General features: G+C 44.3%; 1 protein-coding gene across 8 annotated transcripts in view; it reads left to right on the top strand.

Moving 5' to 3' along the window:
* Positions 1-18,783, top strand: part of ABCB10 (ATP binding cassette subfamily B member 10) — a 38,984-nt gene that overhangs the window by 1,118 nt on the left and 19,083 nt on the right. For 3 of the 8 annotated variants that reach the window (XR_009246209.1, XM_058669559.1, XM_058669564.1), the window contains exons 2-6: positions 7,345-7,545; positions 8,332-8,534; positions 11,632-11,766; positions 15,142-15,288; positions 16,148-16,283. Coding sequence is in view for 7 of the 8 variants with exons in the window: in XM_058669559.1 (XP_058525542.1) it covers positions 7,345-7,545; positions 8,332-8,534; positions 11,632-11,766; positions 15,142-15,288; positions 16,148-16,283 (822 nt within the window). In the remaining variant the exon portion in view is untranslated. The remainder of the gene's footprint in view (positions 1-7,344; positions 7,546-8,331; positions 8,535-11,631; positions 11,767-15,141; positions 15,289-16,147; positions 16,284-18,783) is intronic. The other 5 variants (XM_058669560.1, XM_058669563.1, XM_058669562.1 and 2 more) reach the window with 5 other exon arrangements.

Below are 18,783 nucleotides of genomic sequence, written 5' to 3'. Positions count from 1 at the left end.
GATTAGCAGGGAGCTAAGAATGCTGTTTTGTATTATGCTTTTTTTTAAGTCAGTTGTTTTAGACCCATTAATCAAGTCAGTCAACGCTGTTTGTACAATGTCAAGAAATCGGTATGAACTCTCAAGAGCTTTGGGATTTTGCCTCCCTGAGTGGGACAGGGAAGATTACTGCGCTGTGTTCAGAATAATAAACCTTGGCCACAGTATTGTAGATCTTAACACAGCTAGATTATTTAATTAATTTATGTTTTAAATACTGATTTACTTGTTTGAAAGGCAGAGTTAGAGAGAGGAAGAGAGAGATCTTCCATCTACAAATAGCCGTTGCAGCCAGGAGCTTCTTCCAGGTATCCCACCTAAGTGCTGTCCTCCACTGCTTTCCCAGACTACTAACATGAAGCTGGGTGAGTGCAGCAGCTGGGATACGAACCAGCGCCCATGAGATGCCAGCATTGCAGCTGGTGGTTTAACGTGCTATGTACAGTGCCAGCCCCAAAATTAAAAATGTTTAAGCATTTATGTATGTATTTCGAAGGCAGAGTTCCACACAGAGAAGGAGAGGCACTTGCTTCACTCCTTGGATGGCTGCAGTGCCGGAAGTGGAGCAGCCAAGGCTCATTGCAAACAACAGCTTGTTCATTGCAAGCAACAGCTCAAGCTCAGGTTACAGTCTGGGTTTTTTGTTTTGTTTTGATAAATTGAAACGACCAACCCTGGTTGTGTAATGAGATTAGCTGCCACCTGGAGTCCCAGCTCTTCCTTCTACTGTTGTCCCGCTCCCTGCTAATGTGCCTGGGAAAGCAGCAAAGGAGGCCCGAGTTTCTGGGCCTCACATGGGAGGCCTGGGTAAAATTCCTGGTTCACTCTCTCCACTTGCTTGTAACAGCAGGATCTGGACCAGGTAGAACCCAGGAACCAGGAGCTCAGGAGTTCTATCTGAGTCTTCCCTGAGGGTGGCAGTTACCAGGAGTTTCCGACATCATCTGCAGGTCATCTGGGACGTGCGTTAGCAGGAAGCTAGATCTGAAGCAGAGGCAGACCTTGACACCAGATCTAAATGGCTTAGGCAACTGTGCCACAACATCTGCCCCAGTTCTTTTTATTTTCAAAATAAATAATACAGATTTTGTGTTATAAACATTTCTCATGAAAAATCATTGTTAGGATTTTCCTTCAGAGGTTGTTAAATATGTTAAAGTCTGTCTGGATGCTGGTATTTATACAAATAGGAGGAAGTAGGGAACATGTCTTTGTAATGCTGGAGATTAAAGTTTCTTAAAAGTGTACTTTTTAAGGTCAAAAGACAAAAAAAAAATACTGCATTGAAGAGAAGTTATCTTAATTAACGTTTAGGAAAACAAGCACAAAAATCAATTCAAAAGTTCAAAAGCAAAAGTTCAGCTTTAGGTTGCATCCTGATACTTTGATGTGTCTTGAGCAGTGTGTGAAGTGCAGTAAGAGAACTTGGATGGCAAGCGATTTGTATCAGAAGCTTTGGAGGATTGTCCCAGTGGAAACGCTTCCCATGCCTCCACAGCATGGCCTCTGTGCCTCTTCTCTAACCTGCTCCTTGGTCCCGCCGCCCCATTCTCACTCTGTGTAGGAATTTCTAGCTATTTTCCTGACCTTGGGCCCAAGTCCTTTGAGAGGGATAATTCTTCATCTTATCAATGATCAGAAGGAGTCCTCAAAGTTGCTAGGAGCAGCATTTGGTCTGGTGAGATAAGAAGTGTTTTGTCAGAGCCTGCTTGCTGAGCCCAGCAGATAGAGGCCGTGCTGAGGACTCAGAGCCTCCCCAACATAGTGGGGCCTGAGCCTCTGGCCCTCAGGTGTCCTCGGGAGCTTTTGTGTATGGTGGGCCTCGGTCAGCAAGGCAGATGACCAGGGACGGCACACTTCTTCCCTGCCTGCCCCTCCAATTACTGATGGGAGTGTGTGGTTGGAGGTTAGGGCCATTCCTGGAAGCTGGCACCTGCTGGCAGCTTTGGGGGTTTGTAGTTTTAGTTGATGGAGATGGCTGGTGAAGATGTCCATGGTGGTCACAGCCATGGGGCTGAGGAATGCTAAGAGTGACTGCCCTGTGAAGTCAGTCTGGACAGTGTCCTGCCAAGAACAGGACAGTGTTGGTGGGGAGGATAAGCCTTTGACATTGGAGCTGTTGCAGAAGTAGAGGGTGTTGGTGTACACCGAAACACCTTGCTTCAAGGAAAACGTGCCGTAGCTGTGTTGTGACCTGTGGCTGATTGGGATTGGCTGTGGTGTCAAATACATGTGAGCTCCTAAAAGGACAGAAGGAAAAAGAATGTAAAACTATCTTCTTAAACGTTATGTTGGTTATATGTAAATAATATTTGGGATATACTGGGTCCTATAAAGTATTAAAATTAATATTTTGTAATGTAGCAACTAGAAAGAAGTTACATAGGTGGTTTACATCATGTGTCTATTGGAGGGTATTGGTCCAAGGTGAGCCCCCTGTGTTAGTGGGCAGGTGCTCCTGTGTTAGTGGGAAGATGTCCTCAGCTTTGGAGGACACACTGGGGCTCAGATCCTTGACTGTGGATCACTCCATGAAATGTACCCTCGGCTTTCTTCCCATCTGTCAGCGCTTCCTGGCTTTGCTCGCTTTCCTCTCTTCCTATCATATCAACATAAAAAAAAAAAAAAACTTAATAAGATGCTTTTTACTACTCCCCTTTTAGAACCTGACATGTATTTTATACTTCAGTTCGTCTCAGTCAGCCACAGATCCCGGCACAGTTAGGGAACTAGGTCGATGCCTTCACTTAAGATGCCCTGCATCCAGGGGAAGTGTCTTCTAGACTCCTGAAAACTCAGCATATCTAAAGACCACAGTTACCTTCTCCCTCCCAAGCAGCCCCTTGTCTGTGGGTGTGGACTGCTGTGGGAATCCCTGGGCCTCAGCCAAAGATATGGGTGGTTACTGTCATGGCAACAGTAGTAATGAGGCAATAGCTGTTGTTTCTTATTTACTAGTGAGTGGGCCCTGTGCCAGGTGATTTAGGTATAAATCTCATTTATCTCTCACAACACTTCCATGAGGGAACAGTTATTTTTATTTCCTCTTACAGATAAGTTACACAGCTACATGGCAGAGCTCTGGTTCTGGACCTGTCAGTCCCACCCTGACAGCTGGCCCTGTTACTTACTTATTTAGCTGTTATGTAGAACTTACTGTGACATGGCAACTTAATTTGCTGCCTCCAACGCCAACATCCCATATGGGTGCTGGTTCAATTCCTGGCTGTTCTACTTACTGTTCAATTCCCTGCTAATGTGCCTGGGAAAGCAGTGAATGATCACCCCAGTGCTTGGGCCCCTCCACTCATGGGCAAGGCCCAAATGAAGCTTCTGGTGTCTGCTTTCAGTCTGACAGCCCCCACTGTTGTAGCCATTTGGGGGAGGGGTGAACCAGTGAATAGAAGATCTCTTCCTCTAACTTTGCCTCTCAAAATAAATTTTAGAAATCTGCCCCTTTAAAAGCGTATTTGTTTTTAAGATACAGTTAGAAGTTAGAGTGAGATCTTCCATCCATTCCCCTAAATGGCTGCAACGGCTGGGGCCAGACAAATCTAAAGTCCAGAGTCAAGAGCTTCATCCAGGTTGCCATATGTATGACAGGACCACAAGTACCTGGGCCATCCTCTGCTGCTTTCCCAGGAATGTTAGCAGGGATCTGAACTGAAAGGAAGCAGCCAGGACTGGAACCAGCACTGTAGGGGATGCTGGCATTACAGGTGGCAGTTTAACTCAGTGCACCACAATGCCAGCCCACCAGAACTGACTCTTCTGACCTGCTGCCTATATCCCACCAGTCATTATGTTCGGAAGCATCCAGTTCTTAAAAATATCTCCACTCTGTCTCACTGTCCTTTAATACTCTGCTTCCCTCTAGTTCATCCCTGCTTGTCTTTGCCTAGGGCACCAGAGCAGGGTTCTAACCGTCTCTTTGTGCCGGCCTCTCCTTTCACTCCATAGCTAGAGTGGATCATTTAAAACTGCAACCTCTTTCACTTCCCAACATAAAGCCCCTATTGGCCTGTATTGCCACAGAATGCATATCCTGTTTTATAATCTGGAGCCCACCTTCATTTCTCAGCACTGCTTCCTGTGTCCCCACGAGGTCTTTGCCTCAGCTCCATCCTGCCAGCCTTCCTGGACCCCCAGGAAATCCCTTGTACTTTGGGGAGTATTTGCCACTGTAGAATGACCAGAGGGATTAATTGCTGGTACAAAGTGAAGCAAGGAATTTTGCACTGAACCCTCTCGCAGCAGGATGCCTGCTTCCTGAGCTGCCCAGACTGAGTTGTACAGAGCCTGAGTTAGAGGCTCCTGCCCTTTGCACTTCGGGTTCCTCTTGGGGACTGTCTCCAGGACTGGAACACTTTGAAACAAGAATCTGGACCAGCAAACTGAAATGGCCCTAGTCCAGGTTCACATTATTCAGTTGGATTGTGGACTTTTAAACTAGGCTTGTGGGCACTGTGACCTGCCAAGCTTTATCTTCCTACCTAGGCTATCAAAGAACTTTGGCCTGATAGATTGTATTGCCTGCTTTGCCAAAGTTGCACTGATGTATTCATTCAACAAACACTGATTGAGCTTTTGTTGTGTGCCTGCCACTGTAGGCAGTGAATGAAGCAGATAAAACCCTTTATGTTCTAGTGAAGTGATAGATTTTATTAAGTGAAACATCTAGAATTCCAGAAGGTAGGAATTGCTAGGAGACACGTGAAGAGGGAGAGAGACACACTGCGGCAGGTGTCTTTCCAACAAGACTGTCAGAGCAGCTGCTTTGGAGAGGGGATATTAGAAGAATGACCTCAGGGAGGGGTGAGGTAATGTGTACAAAATGTTCACTGCTTAAAAGGCTCACGTTTCTCCTAGAGCTGTTTGCCAACTAAATAACCAGTTGATCCTGAGTTTTCTCTACATCCTGTATTAAGGTTATGTAAAGTGACTGAAACATTATATTATAAAAGCCAGCGGGAACATAGACATTAACCATAACGTAAGTGAAGAGCGTTGGGGATGTCTTTCTGCTGGGGTTCAGTCCGTGGAATGTCCCTCTGAGAGCTTCGCCTGGCAGGCTCATCGTGGGCTTCTGAGGGTAAATGACACAAGGAAAAGGAAGGCCCTAGTCACCCCAAAGAAATATTCTATTCATATAAGTATTCTACCTGCTTATGATTTATATAAGTATTCTTATATAAGAATTCTTATATACTTATGTAAGTATATATAAGAATATATACTTATATATATAAGTATATATATAAGAATTCTTATATACTTACATAAGTAAGTATAAGAATATATACTTATATATATAAGTATATATATAAGAATTCTTATATACTTACATAAGTATATAAGAATATATACTTATATAAGAATACTTATATAAATCATATAGAATGCTCGTATAAGTATTCTATTCATGTAAGTATTCTACCTGCTCATGATTTATCTTGTAGAATGTTCTGTGTGTGTCTAAACTTAAAAAACTGACAAGCAAAAAAGCCCCACACATTCACATTTATGCATCCTGGGCATTTGCTTTTTTGTTTTTTCCAGTAACATTGTGTGTCTTGTAAGATTATTCTGTATCACCCTCTGCTTTTAGTGATTACATGTTTACCAAAAAAAATGCTTCATATTTGATTTAATTGTCTCCTATTGGTGGGTGTTTTAGGTATTTTGATTCTTTTTTCTGGTATAAGCAATGCTGTAATGAGCTTTCTGGAATCTACATTTTTCCTCGTACACCTATGGGGGAATCACTCAGGTAAATTCTCAGAGAGGAATTGCTAGAGCTAAGGAAATAAGGATTTACACTGTGACTTATTTATGACCAAATCTCTTCAACAAGATTATGCCAGTACGGTGTTAAGTCCCTCCTCCCTCACATCTTCAACGGAGTGGGCAATTGAACTGGTAGCAGAGATCATCTGCTAACCCAGTACCTTAAAAAAAAAAAAAGAAGGAAAGATATGTCTTTATAGTTTTACTGTACATTCCTCTTGTTGCAAGTATGCTCATTTGTGATATGTGTGGTTCTTAATGAATGTTCTTGATATTTTCTGATCAGACTCTGTTTTTCAGGTAATGAACAATTTTGTTTTTTACTTATTTGTGTGTCACAGTCTCTAGAATTTCATTCACCAAAGTTATAATCTTAGGAAAGAATATATCATGTTTGTAATGGATCCCTGCAACTGCTTTTTGGAAGATTGTTTAGTGCATCAGAGTGTGTGTGTGTGTGTCTGTTTAGTTTTGTTAGAAAGAGAGCGCTTCATTTGCAGACTTGCTCCCAATCACAGCCTCACTCCCCCAGATATAACATGGGTGCTGGACTGGGGCTGAAGCTGAGAGTTAGAACTTAGTCAGGATCTGCCACATGGGTAAATGGGGACACAAGTACTTGGGCCACCACCACCACTAGCTTCCAGGGTCCACATCAGCAGAAAACTGCAGCCCAGAGCCAGCGCTGAGTCAGGTACTCAGATAGGGAATGGGCCGTGTTCACCATGGAGACCAAAGCCTGCCCCAAATGTAGGGTTTTGAAATATCAGGCATAATCAAAAGTTTCACTTGAGTATTTTGATCTTTATGTGCAGTTATACCAGGGAATAACAATATATGTAGGAAAAACATGATCTGAAGTGAATATAAAGGTTGAGAGGCAGTGAAGGGGGCTTGCCGCGGTAGCCTAGCAGCTAAAGTCCTTGCCTTGCACATATGAGTACCAGTTCTAATCCTGGCGGCCCCACTTCCCATCCAGCTCCCTTCCTGTGGCCTGAAAAAGCAATCAATGATGGCCCAAAACCTTGGTACGCACATTGGAAGACCCAGAAGGGACTCCTGGCTCCTGGCTTCAGATCTCCTCAGCTCCAGCCATTGCGACTGCTTGGGGAGTGAATCATCAGACAGAGGATCTTCCTCTCAGTCTCTGCCCTTCTCTGTATATCTGACTTTCCCATGAAAATAAATAAATCTTAAAAAAAAAAAATTAGGCAGTGAAGGAAGCCAGCCTAGGTTGGCTTTTGATTATTCCTGGTGAGAAAGGATGGCTGAGCCAGAAAGTTGTTCCTGGCTTGGGGCTGACCACACACCTCCTGACAGCCACACTAATTCTCACTCTGGAACCATGTGTTTCTTCCTTCAGTCAGACCTTCAAGGGTGAAAGGGAGGAAACTGCTGGCATTGACGGCCAGCCCTGCTCTGGAGACAGTGTGTCCGGGAGGGAAGCCCCTGGAAGTCTGCAGCCCACCCCTTTTTGCTGAAGCGCAAGTGTGAGCAGCACGCCCTTGTGTTTTCCAGCTGCAGTTGGCTTTCTGGCTGTGTCCAGTGTCATCACCATGTCTGCCCCTTTCTTCCTGGGGAAGATCATTGATATCATCTACACCAATCCCACTGTGGACTACGGCGACAATCTGACCCGCCTCTGCCTTGGGCTCGGCTGTGTGTTTCTGTGTGGTGCTACTGCCAATGCCATTCGTGTCTACCTCATGCAGACCTCAGGTAGGTGTCGCCCCTGTGCAGGTCACCCGAAGGGAGACGCAGCGCTATCTGCGGGTTGGTCTGGGGCTTGTTTCATGTGCGCAGACCCTCGTGTCAGGGCTTGTGTGGAAGTAGCAGATGGCTGAAGGCCGAGTTCTCTCAACTCTTCTTTGACTTGCTGGAGTTGAGCAGTGTGGGAAGTAGCCACACTTATCTCCTGGGAGCTTTGAGATGAAGGCGCTCAGCTGTGAAGTGGGAGTTCTGGGTCTCCTTTGAGGAGCTGCAGAAACCTGTATCTGTCACATGCCTGTGTATCTTTGTTTGGTAGCAGCCTTGCTAATAACGTTTTTTGGTATTTCTGCCAAGACACCTAGTTGTTACTGTGAGAGTCAAGGGCAGAGAATCAGAATCCGTTGGTTGCCACTTAGCTAATTAAAATACCCTGCACTAACCGGTTCTTGCCATTTGGAGGCTCATAACTAAAGTCTGTTTCCAGAAAGAAACCAAATTAGCATAGGCATATGAATATGATAAAACTTTGTTGTAAATTAGCCTTTAAACACTCATCAGTCATACGATGTTTATTTTATCGCTGTATCCTCCCCCCCCGAGTGCCCAGTCTGTAGGTATGCAGAGAACATGAGTGTCCACTGTGAATGCGTGACTGTCACTTCTCCAGGGGCTGGCCGGGTCAGAGATGCAGTGCAGCAGGCCTGCTCGGCGGCCGGGGCTCTCAGAGGACTGCTGTCTGCTGGGAGGCTGCGCCTTCGAGGTAGCGGTGGCCGTACCCAATGCTTGCTTTTGCAGGCCAGCGCATTGTGAACAGGCTGAGAACTTCGCTGTTTTCCTCCATTCTGAAGCAGGAGGTGGCCTTCTTCGACAAGACTCGCACCGGAGAGCTCATTAACCGCCTCTCCTCAGACACGGCGCTCCTGGGGCACTCGGTTACCGAGAACCTCTCAGATGGGCTGAGGGCCGTGGCCCAGGCTTCTTTCGGCATTGGCATGATGGTATGTTGGCCTGGCTCCTTTCAGTGCCCTCTGGTTAGGGCCGGACCTAGCGTTTTAGATGCGAGATGAGCTTGAGCTCAGGGAGTGTGGGGATGGGAGCACCCTCCCGGAGGCTGCAGGTCTTAGGGGTCACCTCTTCTTCAGATGAAGGCTCATCAGGAGCACGCACTGGGGGGAGTGTTGCTGGGTGTTTCTGAAAGCGTGTGAACCAAGGGTGTAAAAGGCAGAAACGCACATGAGGCAGAAGGAGCCCTGTGGGTGCTGAGGGGAGTGATTGCCATTCCTCTGCATGCCCACGGGTATCTGTGCTCCTCTCAAGAGACCCTCCCGCATTCTTGTGAAGGATTTTCCTCGCTTCGCCAAGCAGCTGGAGACTGTCGCTTCTGCTTGCTTTACGTCTTCAAACAGTGTTTCTATTCAGGCCAGCACTGTTGGCCACAGAACTGCAGCAGAAGCCATGTGTGTAACTTTAATGTTCTAGTAGCCTCATTTAAAAGCAAAAAGAAGCAGATGAGAATAACTTTCCTTTTCATTATTATTTTTCATGATATGACTCCATAGACATAGGGATTCTCTCCACAACCAACTATTGCTCCCCCTACCCATTTCATTAAAATATTATAATCTTTCAGCAATAATCACAAGTTCAGCAGAGAAGAGTTTTTATAATGTTTTACTTAACATAGTAAAGAAATAAAATATTCCTTTAGCCTGTAACCATATTAAAATTATGAGCTGTTCTACTGATTTTCAGAGTGTGATATCAAAAATCGCACGGATATCGCACATGTATCACATGTCTGAATCTGGATACTACATTTTCACTGTAAATATTTCATTTGTATTTAGTTTGGCATACTCAAGTTTTCCAGATGTACTTTAGAATTTGCCAATAACTGATTGTGATACGGATTTTTAAGTTTAAATTCCAAGTAATTAAATTCCAAGTAATTAAATCAAGCTCCTGGTAGAACAGTTCTCAGCAGTTTCAGAGTGACAACTATAACCAGTCCTTTGTCACACTTTGAAAAGCTTGGGTTTTGTTCTTTCTTTATGTCAAGTACCATTCAGTCCATAGCAGGAAAGGATGTTTCCAGAGTCACCTGGCTAGATATGACTATGGGATAAAACCAGCTTTGAAATCTCATGTCCTTCTGGCTCAGAGAGAGGCGAATGCATAGGAAGCCTTACCTGTCAGCAGCCAAGTGCCATTTTCCAAATATAAATAGTCCTGGAGTTCAGGAAGAGTTCAAGCGGTGGGCAGGGGCTGGGGGAACCACTTGGGGAACCTCTCTTTCTGCCAGTGAAAGTGAATTCAGTATAGGTCAATTGGCCAATTCAGAGAGGCCCATCTTAATCTGTTTGGAATGCCATATGTAGCCAGATACCACAGACTGGGGCAGTTGAGCAATAGGAATGTGTTTTTCACAGTTCTGGAGGCTGAAGTCTAAGCTCAAAGTGGAAGAAAGAGGTTCATTCTAAGGCCTCTTCTCTTGACTTGGAGGTAATAATCTTGTTCTATGTGCAAATGGTGGACAGAGAATGAGCTGTCCGGTTGCCCTACAGGAACACTAATCCTACACTACATCCTTATGAACTCACTTCATCTTAGTTACCTTCTGAGAGACACCAGATACTTCTGCAAATACAGCTGTCCCAGGGGTTAGGGCTGTGTGAATCTGAGAGAGACAAACACTGAATCCATCTAGGGCCTCCACCACCCAGGATCTAGGACCATATTTCTTCCACACAAGCTCCCTGAGCCTGACTTAAGATGAGCCAAATAACAAGAATCTGATATTGTCTGTACCACACTGCCAGATTATTAGTTGACGTCATGGATCTTCCATCACCAGCTGTATGGTTCTTCTATTCAAAGTTCCCTTGCAGGTGCCATGATACCATCACACAGGGAGGAGAATGTGGGATAAGTTACCTTGGGTCACGGAGAATCCTGATGGATTGTACCTGCACCACCACTGAGGGCTGATACACATTTGAACAGTTCACTTGAGATCACTTGCATTCAGACTCCACAACTTTGTTCCTGACTCCACCCCAGTACCTTCACAAGTCCTGGCATCAGAGGCGTGGCTGTGCTCCTGAGGCTCAGCCCGAGTGTCCTCATGGACTTGGCTGCTCAGAGTGTTCATTCCTGTTAGCACCTGGATTTATATTCCATATGCCTCTATTATTTGGCTGTTTTGTAGCTCCCAACTTGCTGTCTTCCCTGTGAGGGTCAAGTATCTACCGAGTGCCTGCAATAGTAGACAGTAGTAATTTGCTGAATGAGTGGACCTGACCATTACTTTATATTCCAGTCTGCATTGTTTCCTCAGTGTTTTAAGATATCTTTGTACTGGTTATTCTGTTTTCTGTACAAATGAGGTTTAGTAGGTTTTAACAATGTATCATTTATAATTACCACTCTATTATAAGGTTGAAAAGAAAACTCACTACTTCTAGAAGTTGGTTATTTGAGCACTTCCAGTGGTTGGAAGTTCTTCCATCTGTTGAGTCCATATCTGTCCTGGTGGTTTCAGGTCACTGACCTGCAGAAACAGCTCTACCTCTTAACTCCACTTGTTAGCTGTGTCTCCTAGATCTTCTCTCGACTCCTCGCTCAGGACATGGAGGGTTGGTTTTATTTTTTGTGTTTTTAGTGCCTTTGCCACCTTGGTCATTTCACTAGCACGATATTTTAGTTGTTGCGTGCCTTGAGGTGATCTAGACTTGAACACCAAACTTCTATGAGGTTTACTCAGTGTGGAGCAGAAAGTCTGCCCCCTGGACTCCTATCTACTCCTCTCTCCCTGTTGAAAGACATGCTCTAACATAGTATCAGTCTGAAGATAAAATATTTACAATCTTTCATTAGCAGCTTCCTGTCACATTACTTCTGTATGGTATACTGAATACTCACGGGGCTCTTTGAAGATTAAAGTGATGTGGGGAATTCTGCTGAAACAAGAAATACACTTTGGAGGTAGCACCTTCAAACTGGCTGTTCCTGAAGCAGACATGCATATTTTTGAAAGGAAAGGAGAATGTCTTGCTGTCCTGTGTAACGAGTACCTCTTGACTTCTGTTTTGGCAGTTTTTCATCTCACCCAGTCTGGCCACCTTTGTTTTGAGTGTGGTGCCTCCAATATCTATTCTTGCAGTGATTTATGGACGATATCTGCGGAAACTGACCAAAGTCAGGCAGGATTCACTGGCACAAGCCACTCAGGTAAAGGCTCCTTCTCGTCCTTATATGTCCAGTAGGATGAGCTCAGAGTCATGGCTCTCAAGTTCAAAGGCAGGTCCAATGGGATGTGCTTATGTTTTGTTTTGTTTTTTTTAATGTATTTTGCTTTCACTACTTTCAAACCTAAGATTTGAAATCTAGAGTATTCTGGCTTCTAGAGTAGATCTCTACCCATGTCTCAGATGGTCTCCAGTTTGACTAAACCTTATAAACTTCTAGCTTTTTATTTATTTTTTTAATCTATTTTATTGTATTGTTGTTGACAATCTTTACATAGTTAATTACAGTTAAAGGAAAAAGAAGAAAAAAAAGAAAAAAAAGGTTCAGGGGGATAGGGAAGTGGGTAATGCTATTATGTCAATATTGTTTCCATCATGTATCTGAGGTAAAGGGGGATATTGAGGGAGAAGCCCCACCCGGTTTCCCACCCACCCCAAGTCCCGGATGTGGGGCATGCTCTGAGATATGTGCTCAAGTGGTGTTAATAGTTCTCCAGTTATGAATCGCTGCCAGTTTCGCTCGATGAGGTTGTCCACTGATTGATATGGTCCATCATAAAGTCTCCGTTTGCCCCATATTTCGCTGCCAACATATAGCTGAGATGAATGATTGTCCTGTTCTGTCTTCTGTCTTTTCTTGGTTAGAGTTCTGAGTCCAGCAGTTCGATTGGGGAGATCTCCAAAGATACTTTGAGGTATTCCCAGATTAGTTTCCTGTATGTTCTAGCAAGCACAGGGCCTGGCACAGTCCATCACCACGATCAGCTGGTGGTTGCAATTGCTGGGTTGGTTCTGTTTTCGGTCCCGAGTTGCACTGGAACCAATGGGTGTTGCAGTCCAGTCTGGTTCGGCCCTTACATCAACCAGTGGGACCTGCAGCCTAGTCGGGGCGACCCACAATAACCCCCACCACGCCCGCCCCCTACCCTGGTTTGCCAGTATGTGTAGCAGAAGACCAGTCTGTCCCCCATCCCATTTGGCTCTGGTACTTGTCAATGGGTATTAAAGCTTAGTTCTATCTAACCAACTCAACCATCCAGCCCTCACAGATGTTGTTGAGTGCCTCTCTATCTAGCCATCCCAGCCCCCCGTCCTAGTTTTCATGCCCTCCCATGGGAATAGTGACCCAAGAAGGGGGAACCCACTTTTCCCTCCCAGGTCTCTCTGTCCCGGTTTATGCACTCTTTAGGTGGTCCTGTGATTTGAATCGACAGAATTAGTCCCCAGTGCCAGCTTCTGCCAGCTGATGCTGCGGCCCTGATCTAGTCCACATGCAGCGCACAGGTGTTGTAGCCTTGCTTAGTCGGGTCTGTCTCTATCCCAGCCCACGCTCTCCAGTGGGAGTAGCTGACCGGCGAGGGGACCAGCCCCTTAATGCCCCCGCCAGCTCTGCCCCTCCCTTTCTGGATCTCATGGGTGCTGGATGGGTGCTGCATTCATATCCAGTACAGGCAACCACGCCCTGGCATTCCATAATGTGTACTGGTTTTGTCGCAACCAAACCCGGCCCATCCCACACTCTGTTCTGGTGATCGGATTTGCCAGTGGATGACATGAACTGATTCAGCCTGGTCTGCTCCTGACCCATGCCGAATGTATGCCAGTGGGAAACTTTCCATGGCCTATTCTGGGCTGTTTCCTATCATGCTTCTTGCATTTACCTGCAGGGACTGTGTCCTGCCAGAGGAGTTGCCCAGGCTCCTCCATCAGAACCCCTCCCAATGCCAGATTTTGCGCTTGCCAGGGGGTTCTTGAGCCAACCCTACTCGGTTCACCTCCTGTCCTAGCAGGAACAGTGGTTTTTCCTAAACTTCTAGCTTTTTAAAGCATCTATTTATTTTATTTGAAAAGCAGATTTTACAAAGGGAGGAGAGAATGTCTTCCATCCCCAGATGGCTGTGTAACAGCCAAAGCTGAACTGACCTGAAGTTGCAAGCCAAGAGATTCTTCAGGGTTTCCCATGTGGTTGCAGGACCATATGTACTCTGCTATTTTCCCAGGCCATAAGCAGAGAGCTAGATCAGAAGTGAAGCAGCCAGAACATAAGCCGGCACCTGTATGGGATCTAAGTCCCCACAAGGCAGAGAATTGCCTTGCTGTGACACCATGCCGGTCTTGAACTTGTAATTTCTTAGCATCAGTACTTCTTGTAAACAACAATATCAACAACACAAAAGCCTATCATTTTATAAAAATAGCTTGTGGGGATAGTGTTGTGGCACAGTGGCTTAAGCCACTGCTTGTGACATTGGCAACCCTATTGAAGTACAGTTCGAATCCTGGCTCCTCTTCTTTGGATATGGCAGCTTACTAATTCACCTGGCAAGGCTAATATGCTGTTAATACTATGCACCTGCTGATACACCTGGTAAGGCAACAGATGATGGCCCAAGTATTTGGGCCTCTGCCACCATGTGGGAGACCCTGATGGAGTGCCTGGCTCATGATTTCAGCCTGGTTCAGACCTGGTTGTGGTGACCATTTAAGCAGTGAAACACTGGGTGGAAGAAATCTCTTTTTTTCCCTCTCATACTTCTCATTCTGCCGTTTTAAACAGATAAATAAATAAATCTTTTTTAAAAAATATTTATTTTATTTTCATTGGAAAGTCAGATATACACTCCCCAAGTGAATGCAACGGCCGGTGCTGTGCCAATCCAAAGCCAGGAGCCAGGAACCTCTTCCAGGTCTCCCACGTGGGTGCAGGGTCCCAAGGCTTTGGGCTGTCCTTGACTGCTTTCCCAGGCCACAAGCAGGGAGCTGGATGGGAAGTGGAGCAGCTGGGATTACAGCCAGCTCCATATGGGATCCTGGCAAGTGCAAGGCGAGGACTTTAGCCGCTAGGCCACACTGCCAGGCCCAAGATAATAAATAAATCTTAAGAAAACAGTTTCTGGTTAATGTTGTATCCTTTGTTAATTTAATAAAACTAGCTTTTCTGTAATGTGCACCATTTTTTAAAAACACTAAAATATATTTCCATGTTATAAGAAGTGTAATGTTACCATTGAACACTTTGAAAAATATAAAAACAAAGCACACATAGTCTCAGAATTAATAACAAGCATTTTGGAGTGTAGCTTTTCTATTCGTACTTTTGCCTGCATAGAGATATGTTTTTGTACTTACTACTCTGCTCTTTTCTCTCAAATCTACCAGTCTGTCTGTCTATTTTGTATAGGTATTGGTTTATTTTTCCAAAGATAAAATTATTCTGTATACTCAGCTATGTAACCTTTTAAAAAAAAGTTCTTCAGTTATGTGCCACAATCGGGTTTCCCCTGATAGTAGCTTAAATGAGAATCACATTTTAATTTTTCTTCCAGAAACTCTTAAAATGTGTTTATTATTTTCCCAGCTAGCTGAGGAACGTATTGGAAATATAAGAACTGTTCGGGCTTTTGGAAAAGAGGTGAATGAAATGGAGAAATACGCCAGCCAAATGGACCACGTGATGCAGTTGTCAAGAAAGGAGGCGTTTGCTCGGGCTGGCTTCTTTGGCGCAGTAAGCAGATCATTGTAAAGGAGTGAACAGGGCAGATGTTAGGGTTGGGAGAAATTTTTTTTAATGCTGTGGGTCTTGCCATAAGCAGAAAATAATCTTGGTTTACTTCAAAGATTGAGTTCATCATTAAGATAGGTTTGTGACAGAAAGAGGGGACAAGTAAATGTTATGAGAGAAAAGCTGTGCACGGTGAGATGAGATCAGAGCTGCTTAGCCCCGCCATTCTCAGCCCCACCATCTTAGAGTATAAGGAGGTAGGAGCAGCAATCCTAACCAGCCGTTGCAGTCATCCTAAAGCCAGGAAAGTTGGAGACTGGCCAGAGTAAGTCCAGCAGGTTGCATCATGAACTGAAGCAAGGGCAGAAAATACATAGTCATCCCAAAGACAAATTCCTGCTCTGTTCAAACTGGCGAGAACTTTAGAGGTCACTCAGCTACTGCTGCAGGTGTAAAACAGAAGGTGGGCTGCCCTTCCGAAAGACCACATTCCCCACAGAGGTCCAAGCAGGGCACAGATGCTGGGTGCCATCCGTAAATGCAGTGTCCTGGCCAGGAACACCTCCTTAGCATATTCAAACACATAGGATGATATTTCTTTCTTTCTCATTTGCAAAGCAAGTAAATTGAATAAAATAGGAATGTGATGAGTGACTTAATGTCTAGCTTTTCATGGTAGAGAAATTATTTTCAGTATTGAAAATATTCCAAACACCTGTTTTACTTGATAGTTAACATTTGTAGAAAAAGAAAGCTAGCGGTGATAGTTACGTGCAGCAAGGAAGACCTAGGTCATGCTAGTGTGTTTTGCATTGTGGGTCTTTGGTTCCCACCTGATCGCTGTGTGTCCTTCCTTCTGCAGACTGGGCTCTCTGGGAACCTGATTGTACTTTCCGTCCTGTACAAAGGAGGGCTGCTGATGGGCAGTGCCCACATGACAGTGGGTGAACTCTCTTCCTTCCTGATGTATGCTTTCTGGGTTGGATTAAGCATTGGAGGTATATAATTTAAAAAGGCTTTGGGGGATTACAAATTAAAAATCAGATTCTAGCTTCTTTTTTCAAATAATATTTTTTCAAGATTGTTATTTGAAAGGTGGAGTGAGAGAGGCAGAGAAGATCTTCTGTCTTACTCCCCACGTGGCTGCTACAACCAAGGTCGTACCAGGCTGAAGCCAAGAGCCAAGAGCTCTAGCCGGTTTTCCCACATGGATGAGAGTGGCCCAGACACTCGGGTCATCTTCTACTGTTTTCCCAGGCATGTTGGCAGAGAGCTGGGTCAGAAGTGAAGTAGCCAGAACTCAAAAAAATTGTGCTGATGTGAGATGCCAGCTTTGCCAGTGACAGTTTAGTCCACTGTGCCACAACACCAGCCCCCAGATTCTAGTTTCTAAAACAAAGGCTGAGCTGTCACATTTCTCTATGTCCCACCAGTTAACTTCTCGAAAGAAAAATCTTAGGCTATTACTCCAGCTAGGCTTTTATTTTTCTATTTTTAAAATGTATTTACTTGAGACAAAGAAAGAGACAGATAGCCAAAGATCTGTCATCTATTGGCTCCCTCCTCGAATGCCTGCCAGCATCTGGAACTGGGCCAGGCTGAAGCTAGGAGCTGGGAATTCAGTCCAGGTCTCCCATGTGGGTAGCAGGAATCCAGCTATTTGAATATCACCTGCTACCTTCCAGGGTCTGTTTTGTATGGAGCCTTTCCTGTTGCCATATTGTGCCTAGTAATACACATGAAAGGCCCTCCATATCTTTTCATGCCTGGATAAGTGATTTCTTTTTATTATTGAATAATGTTTTGTTATATGGATATAACCATAGTTCATCTCCTACTAAGAACATTCATTCTGAATACGTCAAAATGTGGGTAAGTATGAATAAAGCTATAAGAGACGTGTGCAAGATTTTATCTGGACATAAACTTTCAGCTCAGTTAAGTAAATACCAATAAGTACAGTTGTTGGATCAGATGACAGCAGTACATTTAATTGTGTAAGAAACTGCCAAACTGTCTTCCACAGTGGCTGTGTCATTACTCATTCGCACCAGCAATGAGTAACAGTTTCTGTTGCTGCACAGCCTTGCAGCCTAATGGTTGTGTGTGCAGAGGCACCTCATGTTATATTAATTTGTATTTCTCTCATGACATATGACGTTGAGCATCTTTTCACATTTCTTAGTTTTCCATTTTACATTTAGGTCTGAATCAGGGCAGTTAGTTCTTGTGAAAGGCATAAAATCTGTGTCTACATTTATTTTTTTGCCTGTGGATATTGGTTATTCCAGAAACATTTGTTGAAAAGACAGCCAGTGTGTTGTCATTGAATCTCCTTTGCCTTGTCTTTGCTTCTTTGTCAAATATCATTAACTATATTTAGGTAGGCCTATTGTTGCCCAATATTTAATTCAAAGCTGAGATTTTAGCCTGGTATATCTTACATAACTATCCATATACCATAGGGAGATTATTTGAATTGCATTCTTTCAGCCTCATTAATTGGGGTAAATGCTACAAATATTGATTCTTTTATTGTCATGGACTATCATACTTGGAGTTTCAGTTGTTAATTAAGTCAAAGTTTAAAAACTGAGTCATGATAGGGCTGGCTTTGTGGTACTAGCATCCCACATGGGTGCCAGTTCTTGGGTTGAAGACCAGCTGCTCCACTTGCAGTCCAGCTCCCTGCTAATGCATCTGGGAAGGCAGCAGAGGATGGCCCAAGTGCCTGGGCGTCCACCCACACAGAAGGCTCCACGCTCCTGTCACAGCCCCTGCCATTTGCCCATTAGCCATCTGGTGGGTTCACCAGCAGGTGGAAGTCCTCTCTCGCTTTTTCTTGCTCTCTAGTTCTGCCTTGCACATTTTTTTTTTAAAAAAGCGATTTATACCACAAGCATTTTCCCTGGTGCCTGAGATACTGGTTCAGGCCTTTGTGCTATGGTGAAGTGTCTAGGTTCTGTGCCTGGCTCTTCTCCCGACTCCAGCTTCCTGATAATGCAGACTCTGAGAGGAAAGGATGATGGCTCATGTGGTTAAGTTCCTTCACCCATTTAGGAGAGACCTAGATGAAGTCCCTGCCTCCTGGCTTTGGCCTGGTCCAACCCCACTTGTTGCAGCCATTTGGGGAGTGAACCAGCAGATGGAAGATCTTTCTTTCTGTCTCTCCTGTCTGTAAATCACCTTTCCAATGAAAATTAATAGAATTTTACAGAAAAAAATGATTCTGCTAGAATAATTAACATTAAAGCAAACTCCTTTTTAGTTTTTAGCCTATGTGAGGATTGTATTTACTGAGTGCCTAAAAGGAAGATTGAAATTTGTAGGTTTCCCTTGAAAATAAAACTGATGTATTTTCTGTTCCTTTTAATTATGGGATAAGCATTATATTTCAATAATACTATTTTTTTTCTTACTAGGAAGATTTTCTCTAGCATTGTAATTTTCATTCAGTGACTAATTAGTATAAGTATATGTATTTGTAAACTCCTCGAT

Source organism: Ochotona princeps, chromosome 10 (genome assembly GCF_030435755.1).
Source record: "Ochotona princeps isolate mOchPri1 chromosome 10, mOchPri1.hap1, whole genome shotgun sequence".
NCBI lineage: Eukaryota > Metazoa > Chordata > Mammalia > Lagomorpha > Ochotonidae > Ochotona > Ochotona princeps.
Note: the sequence above shows the minus strand (reverse complement) of the source record. Positions and strands in the feature narration are given on the sequence as shown.